At 34.0% G+C, this 17,424-nt stretch overlaps 1 protein-coding gene and 1 long non-coding RNA gene across 2 annotated transcripts; one reads left to right on the forward strand and one right to left on the reverse strand.

Moving 5' to 3' along the window:
- Positions 1 to 2: 2 nt before the first annotated feature.
- On the reverse strand, positions 3 to 13,344 carry LOC134718364 (uncharacterized). The gene is made up of 6 exons (XM_063580861.1): positions 13,228 to 13,344; positions 7,649 to 7,873; positions 1,901 to 1,976; positions 680 to 922; positions 73 to 200; positions 3 to 17 (listed from the first exon to the last, which is right to left on the reverse strand). The coding sequence occupies exons 1-6, from the start codon at positions 13,342 to 13,344 to the stop codon at positions 3 to 5; spliced, it is 804 nt and encodes a 267-aa protein (XP_063436931.1).
- A 743-nt stretch (positions 13,345 to 14,087) lies between these two features.
- LOC134719202 (uncharacterized) lies at positions 14,088 to 16,738 on the forward strand. The gene is made up of 3 exons (XR_010107541.1): positions 14,088 to 14,626; positions 15,379 to 15,447; positions 16,214 to 16,738. It is a non-coding gene; the product is annotated as an uncharacterized LOC134719202 (long non-coding RNA).
- Positions 16,739 to 17,424: the final 686 nt, after the last annotated feature.

Consider the following 17,424-nt stretch of genomic DNA (forward strand, 5'->3'; position numbering starts at 1 on the left):
TTTTACCGTGTGGGGCACTTTTAGAGATTGTGCTGCTGCAGACTGTTCTGAGTGCAAAGGGGAAAGTGTAGCTTTGGCATAACCAGTTGGGCTTGTATCTGAAGCTTTGATGAACTTTTTGGTTAGTTCACTCTCCTCCTCTTCTTCCAGAGAGGTCATTAAAACCTTATGGTACACAACATCCAGGGCATTAAAAGAGTCTGAAATTATATTTAATACATCAGGCAAATCAAATCAAAATCAGCTGCAGGCTGTCAAAACGAAGTGAAGAATGTAAGAAAAATCAGTAATTAAGATTAGAATGAAATTGTATCAGGTGTAACATTCACATAATGCTATTAACACATTTTAAAGAGAGTCATATTTTAACTGATTGATTGATGAAATTATTGATTATGGAAAATAATGTTAATTCATTGATTAATTTTAACATTTAAATTCAATTTCAAAATATAAAAACCTTAACATCGTTCTAATAAGATTAGTAAATTGTTAAGATTTTCATACACAAATCAGATTTGATATTGAATTAATATGGTGCGTGAATAGAAGGCACAAAAAATGGCTACAATGTGAAACTATTTAAATCAGTGCTATAACATGTCTGCTGAAAGCGCAGTCCATGCAATAGAGTATATTTTTAATGTGGTCAGATATTTGTACTTGTCCTCTTTCTCACCTGGATCAACAAGAATCCACTCTTTTGACTGAATGTCGAGGCCACAGCGACCTTCTACCAGAGAAATCCCATCAGTTGGATGTCGTCCTTCTGGTAGGACATCCCCAGCTAACAGCTTCACAAGAGTCGTTTTCCCAACAGAAAATTGACCGGTTACCATGCATCTCATATCAAATGATTCATAGCTGCCCTTCCCTAATAAACGATTTAACATGGCAGACTGTTGCCCTTTTCCGATGGAATCTAAAAAAAAATAAAAAATTGGAAAGTTTTGATGTGTTCATGTTGAGAAAAAAAATGTATCCATACACAAACTCATAGATAATTTTTCCTCATTTGTTGGTTAATATGTTGATATGTCATTTTTCGATATGTCAATGTGTTAAATATGTCAGAATGTCTTTATGTCTTTGTGTTGATGTATTAGCCTGTTTGTGTATTGATCTGTCAGTGTAATGATGTATGTTTGCTAAAGTGTTGATCTGTCAATGTTTCAATATGTCAATGTGTTGATGTACGAGTCTGTTAATGTATTCAGCTGTCAGTGTGTCTATATGTCAATGTGTTGATGTTTGAATCTGGTTATATGTTGATATGTTAGTGTTTCAATATGTCAATGTGTTGATCTATCAGTGTGATGACAAATGTGTGTTAAAGAGTTGATCTGTCAGTGTGTCGATATGTCAATTTGTTGAAGTTTGAGTCTTGTAATATGTTGATCTGTCAGTGTGTCAATATGTCTGTTAATGTGTTGATCTATCATCCTGATGATGTATGAGTGTAAAAATGTTGATCTGTCAGTGTTTCAATATGTTACTGTGTTGACGTTTGAGTCTAGTGATATGTTAATCTGAAAGTGTGCCAATATGTCAATGTGTTGATGTAGGAGTCTATTATTATGTCGATCTGTAAATGCATCGATATGCCAATGTGTTGATATATAAATCTGTTAATGTGTTAAATCTGTCAGTGTGTCAATATGTCTACGTGCTGATGTATGAGTCTGTTTATTTGTTTATTTACGGACATGCACAGATTAAACAAAATTATGTGATCTGTAATCAATCAATCTTCATCAATAGCCTATTTCACTTTTCCCATCAATTTGCTGGGTTTTTTCATTATAACATTATAAGCAGATATCAAGGTTTCCTTATATTAGAAACAAGTAATTATAAATCATTTCAGCCAGTATCTGAATAATTAACATTAGAGCATTACCTTCAACTACTGGTGCTGCAGGTTCCTGTAAATGGGTGTCAGGAGTTACTTCTGGTGATGTCTTTGACATGACAGTCTACAAAAGAAAAATATGCTATAAACTATCATGCCCCATGTGAAAACTTGTCAAATAGTTTAATACATATATAAATTCTAATAGCCTTTCTATCTGCCAGTAGATTTAAAGAGGGTTTCATATAGTCGAGTTACAAGTTGCGAGTTAAGATAGTCGAGTTGCGAGTTAAAAAAGTCGAGTTGCGAGTTAAACAAGTCTAGTTGCGAGTTACGAAAGTTGAGTTGCGAGTTACAAAAGTTGAGTTGCGAGTTAAGAAAGCCGAGTCGCGAGTTAAGAAAGTCGAGTTGCGAGTTAAGAAAGTCGAGTTGCGAGTTACGAAAGTCGAGTTGCGAGTTCAAAAAGTCGAGTTGCGAGTTACAAAAGTCAAGTTGCGAGTTACAAAAATATTTTTGAGGATCGATTCACATTTGATAAACAAAGCATGCGTGTGTAAGTGATAAATTTGTCCTGGTAAAATATGTCTGGGGGGACAAATATATAAAAAGTCCATGGTTACAGAATTTACTAGTATATTTAGTCCGATGTTATTAATATATGTCCTCAGACTAATTTTCCTAGGTAATCATGTCCTATAAAATCCTATAATATTTAATTACATTTAAACCATGGAAATTTAGATGTTATGTTTTAGTAATGTTTAAGAGTTGCATAGTGTTATATTTTTGATAAAATTTATGTCCCCAGGCTAATTTTCCTATGGAATCATGTCCATGCCATTAATAGTCTTAGGTTAAAATGTCCATGCCCTTAATTTTAAAAGGTGAATATGAATGTAATATGTTTTAATATTGTTAAAGACAAAACGAAAGAGTTGTGTATCAATCTGTTTAAGAAAATTTGTCTCCAGACTAATTTTCCTAGGAAATCATGTCCATGTCATTAACTATTCTAGGTTAAAATGTCCAAGCCCTTAGTTTTAAAGGTAACTATAAATGTAATATGTTTTAATATTGTTCAATAGTTGTGTATCAATTTTTTTATTTTTTTATATAAATAAGGCCGTTAGTTTTCTCGTTTGATTTGTTTTACATTGTCATTTCGGGGCCTTTTATAGCTGACTATGGGGTATGGGCTTTGCTCATTTATGAAGGCCGTATGGTGACCTATAGTTGTTAATTTCTATGTCATTTTGGTTTCTTGTGGACAGTTGTCTCATTGGCAATCATACCACATCTTCTTTTTCATATAATACGAATAATATACAGTTACTGTCTTTTGATGAGGTAAATAAGCGGTTTTCTTGACCCTTGAAAAACATGATATTCACTGAGGCCGACAGCCGAAGTGAATATCAGTTATTCCAAAGTCAATTAAACCCCATATTTACCGAAACAAAAGACAGTTAACTGTTTTGTTCCATATTCCGAGAAAAGAAAATGTATTTAATGACAAACATATACCAAAACAAATTTTACATGAAACATTTTACCATACATTACGTTGCATGTAAAAGTGTGTGACGTTTAGCGCGGTGAATAACACTTTCTGAAGTGAATATGCTTTTTTATTCAAAATCCAATTCATATAGAGAAATTTACTAAAATGATACCAATATGGAATAACGCCGTTTATTTGGACCAAACTTATGATGACACTGAACAATATAGAAAGCAAATGGCAAATGGCACGCAATAAATCGGGCCTTCTTTATCATGTTTATATACTAGCATTTCAGAGTCAAACGTACGAGTGACACACGACTGTTGTGCGACAGTCGTTCGACAGTGACACAACGGTAACACGCATATTTCCATGACATGAAAATCTGAAAAATAGAACCAAAAACTCACGATTGTTATACGACAGTCGCACGGCTTTCACAAGACTCATTTGCGACAAACCCACAACAGTATAATTACAATTCTTTTTTCCTGTACTGTACCCATCGTGGAACCATCGTAGACATGTCGTAGCTGATGTGACCTCTCTACAAATTTTTTTGACATTTGATTTTGCAGGACAACTTTTTTATCGATTTTCCACGACAAAAAATCGTACGATCTGTTGTGATCGGGGCTTTACATTTCGAACATCTCTATGGACGTCATGGCAGTATAACAGTTACCTCCTGCATCAGATGTTATTACCATAGTATCATCTTTAGTTTCCCGAATATGGAACAATCCAAATTGAATTCTTAGAAAACTAACTGAAACCGTTTTACTAATTAATTCATAATTGACAATCTCAAACGTGTGAACACTATATAATTTTAAACCTAAGTGACTCAGTTTTATAAGTTACCCAATACCCAGGAGGAATACTTTACAAAAAATCTTATTCACGATGTAGCACTAAACATTTTAAATTTTCCAATTAAACCTTACCTGTAAAATGGCGCAAATGTAGTTTTTACAATAGTATCTTTGATGGCTACATGCATAGACCAAAGAATAAAATCGGGGAATGAGTCAAAGAGACAGCAACCCAACCAAAATATGCAATTCAACCGAAGGCCATTTGGTCTTCAACACAACGAGAAATCACACACCTAGAGGGAGCCCCAAGCAGGCCCCGAAACACAGTGTTATATATCTTTAGATCAAGAATATTTACGCCATTCTATGCTCCTAAATATAAAGATGAACCAAAATAAAAAAAATATACAAGAGCAACAAAGGCTAAAGGTTCCTGACTAAGGTCAGACACAAAAATGCAGCGGGTTTAAAGTTTTAAACTTGTTTTATGCACGCACATCATTTCCCCTGTATCTCTAGCCAATGTAGACATATATAATTTTAACGTCCAGAATTTTGAGTGTCTGACTGCCAAAGAATAAATTTTGCGGTCCCTAACGATTATTGCCAGGCTCGGCAACTCGACTTTCGTAACTCCCAACTCGACTTTCTTAACTCGCAACTAGACTTTTGTAACACGCAACTCGACTTTTTTTAAACTCGCAACTCGACTTTCTGAACTCGCAACTCCTCTTTCGTAACTCGCAACTCGACTTTCTTAACTCGCAACTCGACTTTTGTAACTTGCAACTGGATACTCGACAACAAGTGAATCTCAGATTTAAAGGACAATAACTTTATATTTTACAGGAAGTTGAAATGCGCAATGCAATCACAACTTATTTTAACTAGACACAGACAATTATCTTGAATGAACCGTAATCCTTTGCTTATTTCCATCTTTGATTCAGTTGTTTGCATCTATTTGTTATAATAGGTACGTACAGTCATTGTATTGAACAAAATAATTTCTCTTCGCCACATAATTTATAGATAATGCATAGTGATGCACGTTGACTAAATATGAAAGTGCATATGTAGTTGTCTCCCTTACTAGTATAATCGGTTTCAGAATGTTCATTGTTATTTCCCTTTTTTAAAACTATAAATTTCATGTTTCTTTATTTAATGATTTACATGATGTTTATTCAGTACCTATTTGTGAATTTGAATAGATATTAGTATTTTGAATTCATTGGTTAACGTTATTCATTTATATTCTAAAATCTAGTATTTGCATTGTCACAAATCATTTATAACCTCCTTTGACAGACGTTAGGCCTATATATTTTATATGACTGGTTTGGTGTAATTGCATTGAATTGTCTGATGTCTGAAGTATACAGTCCAACCAATGAAAGCTGTACTGAATGCAAATCTTCCTTTAACTTATTGGAAATCCGAAATAAACTTTTTTATAATTGAATCAGTGTTTATAATGTACAGATTGAAAATATATTATTGATATTGAATAAATACTGTATCATATGCAGTTTATACATGTATTTCAACCAAAAACGAGGATATTTTTTTGGTCAGGTAAATTAATCAATGAACGATTGATTTCTCCAAGAAGAAATTTAAGGTCTCAAATGAATAAACTACACAGAGAGCAATTGCTATAGTATTGATTCAATGGGACAGGTAAACTTACAAAAGTTTAAATACCTTGGTCAAGAGCAGACAACTCTGTGGTTCGCAATAACACATAATAAACTGGTATATAATCTGTTTATTGATGGCATTGTAAAATCAAAGCCTGAAAGGCTGTAAAAGCAATTGCTGCCATGTTTATGTTTTGGGGACTTTTTTTTCATCCACATATATTTAAGAATTAAACATGACAGGAGTGTTGTCTAGTGAGAATTAAGAAGGTTTTAACTTAATATCAATTAAAGACTTTAGCAGAAAGTCATTTTTAATATGTTTTATATTTCACAAGGAGACAACACGTTTACCAGGCTAAAGTTGGGGTCAAATATACATGTGCTGAAACATATAAACTCCAAGAGAAATTATTATGGATTATCCCCTAGTAGTGTTTGTAACTGGGCAATAATTTCCTTTATTGATTTAATTTTCATAATTAATTTAAATTTAACACTTCAGTTAAAATATTTCAACTTTCCAGACGCAAATGTTGAAAAACGGGAAAGAAACAAAATATTTTATAAGACATAAACATGTAAAAAAAAAAATATATATTTCAGCTGACTAAAAATATTTTCATAATGTTACTTTGTCATCATTTCTTAAAAACTAAGTCCCAAACATTATTGCTCAGTTGATATGTGTCATCCTCATGCGGTACGAGATAACTATAATTCGCATGCAATCCCGAAAAGAGGGGCCATCAGAGACAAACATGACATTAAATCGTCATTATACGAACAAGAACAAACAGCTCTAAGTTGCTTTGATATTTATCCAATTTTCAGGAAACATTGTGAAAAGGATCTTCAATATTTCGAAAACATGTGAAATAAAATTGCAAACACGGTGGACCGTCGAGGGTCAACAAACGTAGTAGACTCGTCCATTGGAAAGACGAGGATAATGGTTTCATCAATTGTCATGCATACCCAGTTTTGAATATGATATCCAAAAAGGATGTACTTTTTTTAATCTATGAAACTAGAAAATTCAAAATTGTAAATATCTCTTCATCTGGACTTGGCATCTGTCACGTTTGGACGGGTCCGTTTCATTAGTAAGGTGATCGATAAATCTTACGGAGTTATGACAAAAAAGGAAAACAAACTTATTGTTATGTGTTTCAACAAGGGTTTCGTTCCTCCGAATTATTTGCGCAAACAAATCAACAAAATAGGTCAGTTAACTTTGTCTATTTTTAGATTACAGGTAATCATTTGACACTACGTATAACCTGATAACCTGTGTAGTGATTTTGATTTTACGATAAATTTATGAATGAACGACAATTTTATGAATGAACAAGAGCACCTGACCTCTTTCTTAAAAGAACACCAATTAAACATATAAAACCGTATATTATAAAAGATAATTCAGTCAAATTTTCAATACTAAATCAACAACTGAAATGATTCCATATTTTGTTGAAACATCGTACGAACGGAAAACGAAATCGCAGGTATAAAAATGCATTTTTTCACTCGGACGTCTATGTTTTTTTGATAGTCAAACGGTTGTCCCCCTAAATACAAAAATACATCTACAAGAACGTATGCTGAACTTTCTTAAATCCACTAACGTTTTTCAAAAGTTTCAAGCTATGTATTGCATTAGAAAACATACATAGGTGTTTAAGAATGACAGACCAGGAGCCTGTTTAACAAAATACTATGGCTTGATCTGGGCGGAGTCTCTGATCTGGGTCACAAAGATGGCCATACGTGACGGCATGAAAGCAATTGCTTTAAAAACAATCTAAATAAAAATTTATTATATTTAAACTTGCCAAAGTTTATCAAGGGCAATGCCTCCAACTACACCACAATCATCAATACTGGGACCAACTACCGTATCCCCAGGACCAACAAATTTCACCTCTGGACCAACAACCTCAGGGCCGACAACAAATTCCACCTCTAGACGAACAACCTCAGGGCGGACAACAAATTCCACCTCTAGACCAACAATTTCTGGACCGACAACAAGTTTCACATCTAGACCAACAACCTCTGGACCAACAACAAATTAATAATTATATATTCATTTAGAACGCCGGAATAATTGCTTGCTAATTCTGTTTCAGGTCTTCATATTTAGAATTTAAAATAAAAATTAAGTCACGGTTATATATGATGAACTAATTTATTTGAATAAATAATTTGTTATATATATGCATAGATAATCTATAATTATAGTTAATATTTAAAGAAAAATATTCAAAAACTAGCCAGGGTCGTTTCTACAAAAGCGTATTAGGGATGTAGTAAAAATGAAATCGGATTACTGATAGTATGTTGACATCTCATATCTTAAAATCTCTGTGAATTATATTTTTGTTTCACTTATTTTGATAATTTACCAGTTTAATACACAATTATCTCTATCCAATAATATATGAATATTTGGGGGTTACGTGTACCCTAAGAAGTCCAATTATGCCACGCGTACCTGCATGACGCAGACACTGCCTTTATTATAAGCTGAATTTCACTCGTTTCATTTTCTTAAAAGAAATGATAGTTTTCGCGATAGCTCTTAGCCTGGGTAAAAGAATAACACTTAAAATCGATCAAAATGTATTTCAAGCTTAAATTGTATAATAAGAACATTTGAACCTCTGGAAATGGTTGCATAAGTTTTTGGTTTTTTTTGGAACGTTTTAAAAATCTAAAATATGTTCCCAAACATTTTCAGTTTGTCATAACCAGGCGTGGTGTTCTCGGAAGTATCCTTTCGTTTGAAAAAAGTAAAATCACAAAAATACTGAACTCAGAGGAAAATCAATTCGGAAAGTCCTTAATCACATGGCAAAATCAAATAACAAAACGCATCAAAAACGAATGGACAAGCACTGTCATATTCCTGACTTGGTACAGGTATTTTCAAATGTAGAAAATGGTGGATTGAACCTGGTTTTATAGCTAGCTAAACCTCTCACTTGTATGACAGTCGCAAATTCCATTATATTGTCACCGATGCGTGAACAAAACAAACAGACATAATAGGTAAAAATGTCAAAAATAGGGGTACAGCAGTCAACATTGTGTTATCATCTTAATCACTATAAAAACAACAAATGTAACAAAGAAGCACAAAAAGGCATACATCAAATTAACATCCTCAGTTTGATTATATTATACGATTATATTTGTCTATGTAAAATGCACCCATCAAGGAAGGAGGGTATGGGTACTGGTGTAAAATTGTGCGTTTGAAATTCGCACAGGTAGACATGAAATAATTTTGTCGTTCAAAGTATGACGAGATGCATAAATACAGTCACGCAAAATAGATATAACAAACACTGACTTAACAGTTAAAGTAATAATAATAAATAAAATAATAGTGTGGTTCAAAGTATGAATTGATACATAAGTACAGAGTCACGTAAAATGTATATCACAAAAAAAGTTGGTTAACAGTAAAAGTAATATTAATAAATAAAATAATTTTGTCATTCAAAGTATGACAAGATACATAGGTACAGAGTCACATCATAAAATAATTTTGTCGTTCAAAGTATGATGGGATACATAAGCACAGAGTTACGTCAAAAGGATATCTAAAAAAACAGACAACAGTAAAAGTAACATTAATAAAGACAAATGAAAGAATAATATAACACGTAATTAAGACGATAAACAACGTCAGTACGCAAAATCTATACTTCAAGACCATCGTGTATTATTTGTGAAGTTGATACGAAATATTTATCAACAAGTTCTGGGTACCTTCCGATGAACTTTTTTAGAAAAAGGACGAGAAGTTCTTTGACATACCCCTGGTTCATCAACTTTCTGCTCAGACACTGGTGACGTTTTACAAAGTCTGAGTAGGAGCTGCAAGCTCTTGAATACCGAATAAGTTGGGAAATGTATATTCCATATGCAGGTGAAGTTGGTATGTTGCTACTAAGGTGGGGGAAATTGACAATTTCAAAATCAAAATCGTCTCGTTTGTCATAGATTCTGGTACTAAGATGACTGTGTATGTCAAACTCGAGGTATAAGTCTAAAAATGAGGCGGATGAAGCCGTGTCTGTTGTCTCTTTAATTTCTAGTTCTGGTGGATATATTAATGGAACCCAATCAGAAAAGTTTGGATTGTTAATGGAAAGAACATCATCAATATATCTGAAAGTGAAATTAAATAACCTGGCTTCTTTGATCTTCTTGTTTTTGACAAGTGTCTGAAGGAACTCCGATTCATATGAAAACAAGAAGAGGTCCTCAAGGAGAGGCGCGCAGTTCGTTCCCATAGGAATGCTGACAGTTTGTTGAAAAAGTCTACCTCCAAACTCAACAAATATGTTGTCGATAAGAAACTCCAGCATAATGACCACTTGTTCTGTTGTGTAGAGGTTTTACCTTTTTGTTTGTTTTTGAAGACACACTATAAGACAGATTTTGGGATGGACTTAAGATCATTTTAGAGCAATGATGCATCTCAAGTTTGAACGTTCTGATCATATCTTCCATTTGTTTTTAATTGATTGAATTAATGATTCAGGGGCAGCAACCCAACAACGGGTTGTCCGATTCAAATTTAAAAACTTCGCCCCTCTTTTCCAAAATCCTGGATCCGCCCCTGAGCAATGCATATATCACATAGCCATCTATAAATAAATTCATCATAGATAAAAGACCCCACAATGACAAATGCAAAACAATTCAAATAAGAAAGCTAACGGTATAATTAACGTACAAAATCATGAACAGAAATCAAATATGTTAAATAGCAACAAAAGACAGCCACCAAATTACAAACTAATGATATGGGACCAGCACATACATAATTTGACAGAAAGCACACGTGTACAGTACTTTTATTTTACAGTATTTGAATAGCCTTATCTTTAGAAAATTTAGAATCTTTACGGATCATTCTTTAAATGCTTTAAAGGACTTATTATTTTGTATCTTGAAAAAAAAATCTCAAGTCTACACAAGGTTAAAAGAAAGCGTCTGTAACAGAAAATAGCATTTCTCGTAAAGGATGTATTTAGATTTTCATACATTTTTTGTAGTTCCCAACCCTTGTCCCTCTCCGTTGGAAAATCACATATCATCCTACAAGTACAAATGTACATGTACATGTACCTGACAATGAGAATAACTGATACAGATTTTTGTAATACCAGTTGTAATTCATTACAAAGTATTTATCAAACAAAGAAAGAACATGTTAGAAAGAACGACACGTTAAACAATATGAATACACTAGTTATATCGAATCTCTGATAGATTCTCCGTAGAATTGATTTGAAATCAATTCATTAAATATTATTGCACATTTTTTAAATCGTAAAACGAACTTGCAATTCGCCGACATATTTTCCGTATGCAAGTAACCTTAGCGTGACCTTTCTTGTAATTGATCGCAATTCGCATCATTATGTCATTTAAATAAACCATATTTTGATTGTACATGTGGAAGTGCATGGTGGTCATTCTTTTGAAATAATTAGTTTCAGTGAACTGGTAAAGGTTACCAGTGGCGGATCCAGAGGGGGGGGGGGGTTCCGGGGGTGCGCACCCCCCCTTTATTTTTGCCGATCAATGCATTTGTATCGGGACATGTTTTGCACCCCCCCCTTTTGCCCTGGGTTAGCACCCCCCCCCCCTTTCAAAAATTCCTGCATCCGCTCCTGGTTACGACCCTTAAACGTCTCTTACAAAGATGAAAAGTGCATGAAATATTGCAAAAATATAACTACTATACAAAAAGATTATATTGGAATAAATCCCTTAAAAAGCATCTAACGTATACGAAAATCACGAGGAATATCCAGAATTGTGCACACTTCTTTCCACCATATACCGTGGGCATAGTATGTCTATGGCTGTCCTCAATATAGGGTGGACACCACGCCCACGGCTGTCCTCGGTATAGGGTTGGCACTACGCCCATGGATGTCCACGGCATAGGGTGGGCTCCACGCCCACGGTGGACAGAGAGTGGACGGCATTGGTTTGTCCACAGTGGGCGAGTGGAAAACAAAGTTCACCTGGACTGTAGTGTATATACCTAGGAGATACCAAGCTGCAGGGGTTAAAAATTGTTGTTACAGCTAACTAGCCCAGGACTTATTGGCAGCAGGATTTTACTAGCCCTGTTGGAAGAACTGCTAGTCCATCAAAACTGAGCTGCTAGCCCTAGCATGCCTTAAAAATCAAGAGCTTGCTGCAAAATACAAAGTGGGTGTCCTTTGTTTTGAAGGAGACATTATACACTGGTATCTAATAATTTTTGTTGATCTGTTATTTATTCTTTTGGTGGTTAACCTAACTTATTTGTTCCCATATTCAAAGCAGACTTTTTTTTGCGTGTTTGGGGCAACTAACGGCATATTCACAGAGCATTGTCTGTTTTTTTCCTCAGCAACAGCCAACCTTGCCAGGGGAATCATTGTGTCCCAGTTCTGCCAACTTTTCAGGAAGTGAATTCGTGATTTGTTGGCCAAATTGTAAAGATCAAAGAGAAAAAACAACTAAGTTTAAAGACTAAAGACTTTGCAGCCCTTCTGTCCTGGACACTATTAATTTTTTTCCGCGGCTTTTCCATGTCGTATTTAGCATTTTCGGGGGTGAATTTTCAGCCTCGTTACTCCTTTCATCTACCGTTTTTCGTTTTGAAACTGACGAAGTTCCTGGGGTTCCCACACTAAAATATTAAGAAATATTTTGTTGCATGGTTTTGTGCTCAACAGCTGTGCAACAAGACAGGTCAATACAACATACCCCCAAATACCATTAATTGAAAATCTCGGCTCGATAAGCAATGTACAATACCCCAAGCCATGGTATGAGAAATCGATATTTAAAGTACGAGAATTGCGATCAACACATGATACCAGACAACCCAGACATGCCAGAGTTATTTGTTCTAGTTTTAAAATATGTACAACAGGACCTGTACAAACCAGTTCCAATTCTTGGAATCCCAGATGATTTAATTGAATCGAATTGGCTAACATAGAATTGTGATGAAGGGATTTTTCACTTTCTATTTTGGAAACATCAAGATTTTTTTGTTACTAGTCAGTTGGGCATATCGGATTACACATTTTAATTGCCCGAGGCGTCGGGCTAGTGGATTTTAACCCCTGCAGCTGATGACACAAAAAATAAGAGACATCCAACAGATGAGAACACATATTTAAAACATTTGTCTTTCACATATGCCAACATGTATATTAGGCAACAAGCTTGGAATTGTCAACTTACATTGTTAACTGACAACAAATACTACAATGACATTGAAAACTACAGGCAACCGTTTTATTGTAATTTCTTTGTACCAAATCTGTTTTGTCTCTCATAATCTGTAAATATCTTTTAAAGTAAGACAAGACTATTTACCTTAAGGAAGTCCATCACTTCTTTCTTCTCCCTTTTTTCCTCTTCATCATCAACGCTGTATATTTTTACCAGATCATAAGGAGTCTTACCCTGAAATACAATCAAATAATCTTTCATTAATTATACACATATATGTCTTTTATTTCAAAAACTGTAAAACAGTAAATAATAGGTAACTGTTGCATTAATTTTACCTATGCAATGCAGAATGTTGTCTTATTTATATATACTTGAAATAAAAACCAGTGAACCTAAACCAACAACAAATATGAAGTAACATTATAAAGAGATCAATGAATAATTTTTGAGATTTTGCTGTTAAAAAAGTTATTGAGTGATTGGTGTAGGGTGTGTTGGTGAAATGTGATAAAATGGTAGTTGTGATGGTAGTGTAAGATGTATTGCTGGAGTATAATTAAATGGTAGTTGTGTTAAAAGTGTATGAAGATGTGTTGGTGGAATGTGATTATATGGTAGTTTTGTTAATATTGTATGATTGGTGTAAGATGTGTTGCTGGAGTATAATTGAATGGTAGTTGTGTTAATAGTGTATGATTGATGTAAGATGTGTTGGTGGAATGTGATTAGATGGTAGTTTTGTTAATAGTGTTTGATTGGTGTAGGGTGTATTGGTGGAGTATGATTAGATGGTAGTTTTGTTAATAATGTATGATTGGTGTAAGGTTTATTGGTGGAATGTCATTAAATGATAGTTTTGTTAATAGTTTATGATAAGTGTAAGGTGGTTAGTTAAATGTGATTAGATGGTATTAAGATGTGTTGCTGGAGTATAATTAGATGGTAGTTTTGTTAGTAGTGTATGATTGGTGTAAGGTGTATTGGTGGAATGTGATTAGATGGGACAACATCCCTAATGCGCCTTGAAATGAGGAACTCAAAAGTCACGTGTAAAGAAAAAATCTCTGTGTAGTGATATTGGACATGTTTCTATTTTTAACAAATGACTGAACTTAATTATTTGTGGTGATTAAGAAAGTAGAGGAACATAGAATAAATGTGTAAAAACTATGGAGATATTGAACGTGTTCAAAGTATTAAATTTTCAAAGAACTTATTGTGTTAAAAAGGGGATATTTTACCACAAGGAGCCGCATCACAAAAGGATGTTCGGGGTTTGCTAATTTACGGAAAAAGTAATCTCACTTCGTACCCCGAAAATTTAACTACATATGTGAAAATGTCACAGCTTCGAAACGAGCTATCATACATATCCAAGTTTACGATATGGACTGAGCTACAGGAAAAAACGTTACCATTATCGCCTATGGAAAAACAATTAAAGATATTGAGCCAATTTACAAAAAGATAAATCAGAAGTTTCCAGAGTGATCTATGGATGATTTCACCTTGTACACCCGGGAAAATTGTGAAAATGATGGTAAGTATTTTTTTATTTATACCTAGATATCCCAGATGATTTCAGATAACCATTATAGATAAATACCAGCAGATACTCAATGAATTTTTCGCTTTTAGAAAGCATTGCAGGCACGGGGCTGAACACTTTTTTTAGGCACAATTCTAACTTTGTTTACACCCCCGAGAGATCCGAAAGGAATTTGTTTATGAATTGAAAAAGGCATGAACTAACATACTAGTTTTATCTGTAAGTAAACATGACACAATACAGTCTTTGTTATGTAATTATCACTCCGGTTTACAGGAATAACTGATAATCAAGGGAGATAACACACTCCATACGAGTAAAGTGAAATACATCATCATCATGTGCTTTTATCCAATAATTTGACCCATGGTCAGTCAGTAGATATCATATGCAGTTAATAAACAGACAAACATGTACATGTATTAAAGAAATCATGAATTATTATTTGTAATGCACACTAGCAAATCACAAGATATTGTCTTTTCTCAGTGAAAAAGGGGGAGGGTCAACAAACCTTTCGAAAACAATATTGCTGCAACTTTTCAACTATTAAGCTAGTTAGCTACCACTCGTTGCTTCTAATATAAAAGATTTAAATGAAGGTTGATAAGCCACAAGGGAGAAGCATTTTTCTTTCTTTGCGATATAACGTTCAAGAATTTGATTTTTGCTCTCTCAATAATACTTATGTATTTAAACCAAATAATAACACAGCCTGAGTATTTTTTTTTGTCTTATTTCAGTTCCAGACATATCATTACTTTTTAACCTGAGATGACAAACTAGAGGTTTTAAAAGGTCCTGAATAACTGGTAAGCATTTTGTTTTATTTGGCAAGCTCTAAATTGTTTATTTATGGTATTTATGCAATTCAAATTACAGTCGGTATGTTAAAAATATACTGATATGAAAACTGTTGCTATGGTCTTGACATTAAATGAAAATGCTTGGTTACTGATCTTTTCGACTCCATATTTCAAGTTAAACCTTGCGGCAACTGTTCCTCATGTAACACTGCAAACTATAATTAGCATTATTTTGATATGTCGTTATTTAATGACGCCATATTACGTGTGATGTCACAACGTTTCCTTTAAAACCTCATGCCGATATCTCACTGATAAAAGATTTTCACTGAAATACATGTAAAAAACATTTTTTTCTCCAATACAATTATGTGAAAGAACAAGTTTTGAAAATTTGCACTTCATTGCACTCTAATTATATGATTCAAATGACTTTTACAGTAGTTTATAGTGGTTTCTACAGTATAAAATACCAGGTTTCCACTGGCTAGAATAATTAAGTATTTTGGTGTTTTTTCTTTATGAAATCTTCATTTTTGCATAATTTCTCTGTCAAAATGCACTTTTAGGCACCAGAAAATTTTATTGAATGCTTTAACAGGGTCTGTGTGTTGTAATTTCAGGTTACATTCAGATGTTTTGTCCTTCTTTTGACTAGTGAAGGTATACTGTAAGAAATTAATTATGCATACACTTTGTATTCAAAATAAATAAATATAGCGATAAATGTGTCATTGCCTTATAGTGCTGAAACAACTTTATTTTTTTTCAGAAATGGACAAAAATACACAGATTTATTCAGAATGTCATACCGATGAAGATCACATAAAAATATTTGGAAAAATCAGAACTTTGGATTGCAATATGGGACAACATCCCTAATGCGCCTTGAAATGAGGAACTCAAAAGTCACGTGTAAAGAAAAAATCTCTGTGTAGTGATATTGGACATGTTTCTATTTTTAACAAATGACTGAACTTAATTATTTGTGGTGATTAAGAAAGTAGAGGAACATAGAATAAATGTGTAAAAACTATGGAGATATTGAACGTGTTCAAAGTATTAAATTTTCAAAGAACTTATTGTGTTAAAAAGGGGATATTTTACCACAAGGAGCCGCATCACAAAAGGATGTTCGGGGTTTGCTAATTTACGGAAAAAGTAATCTCACTTCGTACCCCGAAAATTTAACTACATATGTGAGAAAATGTCACAGCTTCGAAACGAGCTATCATACATATCCAAGTTTACGATATGGACTGAGCTACAGGAAAAAACGTTACCATTATCGCCTATGGAAAAACAATTAAAGATATTGAGCCAGATGGTAGTTGTGATGGTAGTGTATGATTGGTGTAAGGTGTATTGGTGGAATGTCATTGATTGGTTGAAAGTATGTTGGTAGTGTATGATTGGTTGCAGGTATGTTGGTAGTGTATGATTGGTGGGAGGTATGTTGGTGGTGTATGATTAATTGCAGGTATGTTGGTAGTGTATGATTGGTGGGAGGTGGGTTAGTGGAATGTGATTAGATGGTAGTAAGATGTGTTGCTGGAGTATAATTAGATGGTTGTTTTATTAATAGTGTATGATTGGTGTAAGATCTGTTGATGGAATGTGATGAGATGGTAGTTGTGTCAGTAGTGTTCGATTGGTGTTAGCTGTGTTGGTTGAGTATAATGATATTGGAGTTTTGTCAGTAGTGTATGATTGGTGTTAGGTGTGTTGGTGGAGTATGATGAGATGCTAGTTGTGTCAGTAGTGTAGGATTGGTGTTAGGTGTGTTGGTGATTATAATGAGATGGTTGTTGTGTCAGTAGTGTATGATTGGTGTAGGGTGTGTTGGTAGAGTATGATGAGATGGTAGTTGTGCCAGTAGTGTAGGATTGGTGTTAGGTGTGTTGGTGGAGTATGATGAGATGGTAGTTGTGTCAGTAGTGTAGGATTGGTGTTAGGTGTGTTGGTGATTATAATGAGATGGTT

This window comes from Mytilus trossulus, chromosome 5 (assembly GCF_036588685.1).
Source record: "Mytilus trossulus isolate FHL-02 chromosome 5, PNRI_Mtr1.1.1.hap1, whole genome shotgun sequence".
Taxonomy (NCBI): Eukaryota; Metazoa; Mollusca; class Bivalvia; order Mytilida; family Mytilidae; genus Mytilus; species Mytilus trossulus.